At 47.7% G+C, this 2,442-nt stretch overlaps 1 protein-coding gene across 1 annotated transcript in view; it reads left to right on the top strand.

The window, feature by feature from the left end:
- Window positions 1-623: 623 nt before the first annotated feature.
- T265_01102 (hypothetical protein) overlaps window positions 624-2,442 on the top strand; it is a gene marked incomplete at both ends in the record, with an annotated part of 14,508 nt that continues 12,689 nt past the window's right edge. The window contains 2 exons of the mRNA XM_009165045.1: window positions 624-743; window positions 785-853. Coding sequence (XP_009163309.1) covers window positions 624-743; window positions 785-853 — 189 coding nt within the window. The remainder of the gene's footprint in view (window positions 744-784; window positions 854-2,442) is intronic.

The following is a 2,442-nucleotide window of genomic DNA, read 5'->3' as shown; positions in this document are numbered from 1 at the left end:
CAGAATGATGGCTTGTTTTCGTATGTTCCATTTGCGGATCTCTGATTTACAGCGGTTCCGTATTTCACGAGATGACAGCTCATCTTCTGTATCCCCTGTAGTCAACCTTTTGAAAAAGAGTTGGGACCTTTTCCCGAATCCTTTTTGGCAGCCTGCGGTTCATCCGAGTGCGTCCTGGTTTTTTGGGACGAACGTCGCGTCAGCCTCGTGAACTTTCTGGACAATGGTGCTATATAGTTCTTCCACCGGAGCTGGTCCCAGTGTGACTTGTTCAAGAAAGATGCGCATTCCTGAGAAGTCTGCACGGCAGAAGTCTCGAAATCACGATTGAGGTTCGGGATTTCTGGCCCAATAGCAGGTGAAATCAAAGGTCAGCACGCAGTGGTCGCTATGTCCCAGTGGTGCGTTAATTGTTACCTGATCAACGAAGTGCCTTTCGTTGATGACCAAATCCAGGGGGGATGGCAGTTTGCCCGCGTGGTGTCTGCGATATCTTCTACGACCTATGAAACCGCTAGACCGTACGGCCTCCTAACCTTGAACTAAAGCCCAAAACCGCTGGTCACTTTCGTTCTGCGAATAGTGTGCTGCTTTTCGGCCACCCACGCGTTCTGACGAAGATGATGGCTGCCGCTCTCTGTGATTCAAGCGCCTGCGTTCAGTTCCCAGAATACCCAAAAATAGAATGTGATTACGTCTCGTACCTTTCGTCAGCTAAACAGGATGTATCACTGGATATGCAGGTAGCCAATATTCAATTAATTATTGTCTTTAATTTTCGAAGAAGGCCAGCTCGTACCTTGCTCAAGAGATCCAGAAGGCTCGGGAACATATAAAATCATCCCTCGACAAAGTAAGTGTTCATGCTGTGCGTTACGGCGCGTCTGATATGTGTTTCCGTAACGTGCTTTGTACTTTCCACAGACCGGCCAACATTCAGTCAGTTAATTGACACAATGTGTGGGACGGTCAGCAAATCCGACCGTTATGAGTCGTTTCAGATCTTATACAATCTCGCGTTGGTTTGGTGGGGGCTTGTGTGCTGTGAGCTCATGTAGTTGTTGGCTGTAAGAGATGGAAGGATTTGGTGATCTGAAGGTAAGTAGATGGGCGGAAAACAGAAGGGCTAATAATAATCAATTCGTTCACGTCTCGAACAAGCACCTCGTAGTTACATTTTATCGGCTTATTGCAGCGTCGAGGTGTTCCACCAAGTTTTTGACGTTCAGTGATCTTTGGTTCACCAGAGAAGCACGAGTGTAACACACTTGTGTCAGGTGTCGGTTTTGGATATTAAGCTGGCGGGTGCGAAAAGTCACTTGAAAACCATGTGAAAGCTTTCTAGAGAAAGGATACCACTCAGTCTTAGCGCTTTTCTGGTTCAGGGCTAACGTGTACCTCAGAACGCACGAAATCGGAGACATTCTCAAGCTTCCCATGCGGGAGCAGCTGCATTGAGTTCGAATTATGTATCTTCCGGTCTGGTTTCGCGCTTTAACCACAGGCATCTGGAGTTCTGTGACCCTGGAGTCAATGTGGGATTGGCAACTTCGAAACCTCATGCCGTGCGCAAACTACTTGGCATGAGAAGCACTGCCCACTGAAATTGCGCGCCACTTGTCAAAACCTCATCATGGAGCAACTCAGTCAGACGTCTTTTATCCTGGACAGCTGGCAAGTGTCACCTTTTGCACCCTCTGCCTCAGGACTGAGATACCCTTATTTCATCGCATCCCGATGGGTTTTCATCTTTGCACTGATTAATTAGGAAATTGGTGTTTGCCTACTATATTTAACGGTCAGCGGCTTTTACCGAAATTTGTCACGGTTGTTTCAGCCATGCCTGATGTGATTCCGAGGAGAGGATTATTCCCCAAGTCGGTGGAATAATTTCAGGTGAATCTACCTCGCTGGTTGGTTCGGAGCTGATGCTCAACTTACATGCAACGGGGGCAGCTCCAGTGATACTGAGACGTTTAGAATGAGTCCGAAAACGAGTTAGAACAGAGTCCAGGTTTTCGAGGATAAGCAACGTTTTACTTGTCTAAGAACAAGCGTACATGGGCTGAAATGTACATACAAAGGTTCTGTACGAGTATGTGGTAAGTATAAGAATAAGCACACAAAAATCATGACATACTGAATGTCGTTTATCTCTTGGCTGTACTAACTCAATACGAGTAGAAAGAAAGAAAAGAAAGCGTTCAGCTGTAGCACCCTTCCGGTGCCTAGTTGCCACGCCACCCGAAGGTTGAACGAGGGCTGGGATACTGCCAGGTTGCCCAAGCCTAGACGGGAAGCCGAGTGGCGGAGGTCGGATTCGAACCACGGACCTTCCGGTCAGTAAATTCGTGCTCTAACCACTTGGGCCATCTCTCAATACGAGCACTCACACTGCGTTACCTGGAGGCCTTTAACTACAAGCCAACTGTGAACGTGGGC

Source organism: Opisthorchis viverrini (genome assembly GCF_000715545.1).
Source record: "Opisthorchis viverrini unplaced genomic scaffold opera_v5_11, whole genome shotgun sequence".
Classification (NCBI taxonomy): domain Eukaryota; kingdom Metazoa; phylum Platyhelminthes; class Trematoda; order Opisthorchiida; family Opisthorchiidae; genus Opisthorchis; species Opisthorchis viverrini.
Note: the sequence above shows the minus strand (reverse complement) of the source record. Positions and strands in the feature narration are given on the sequence as shown.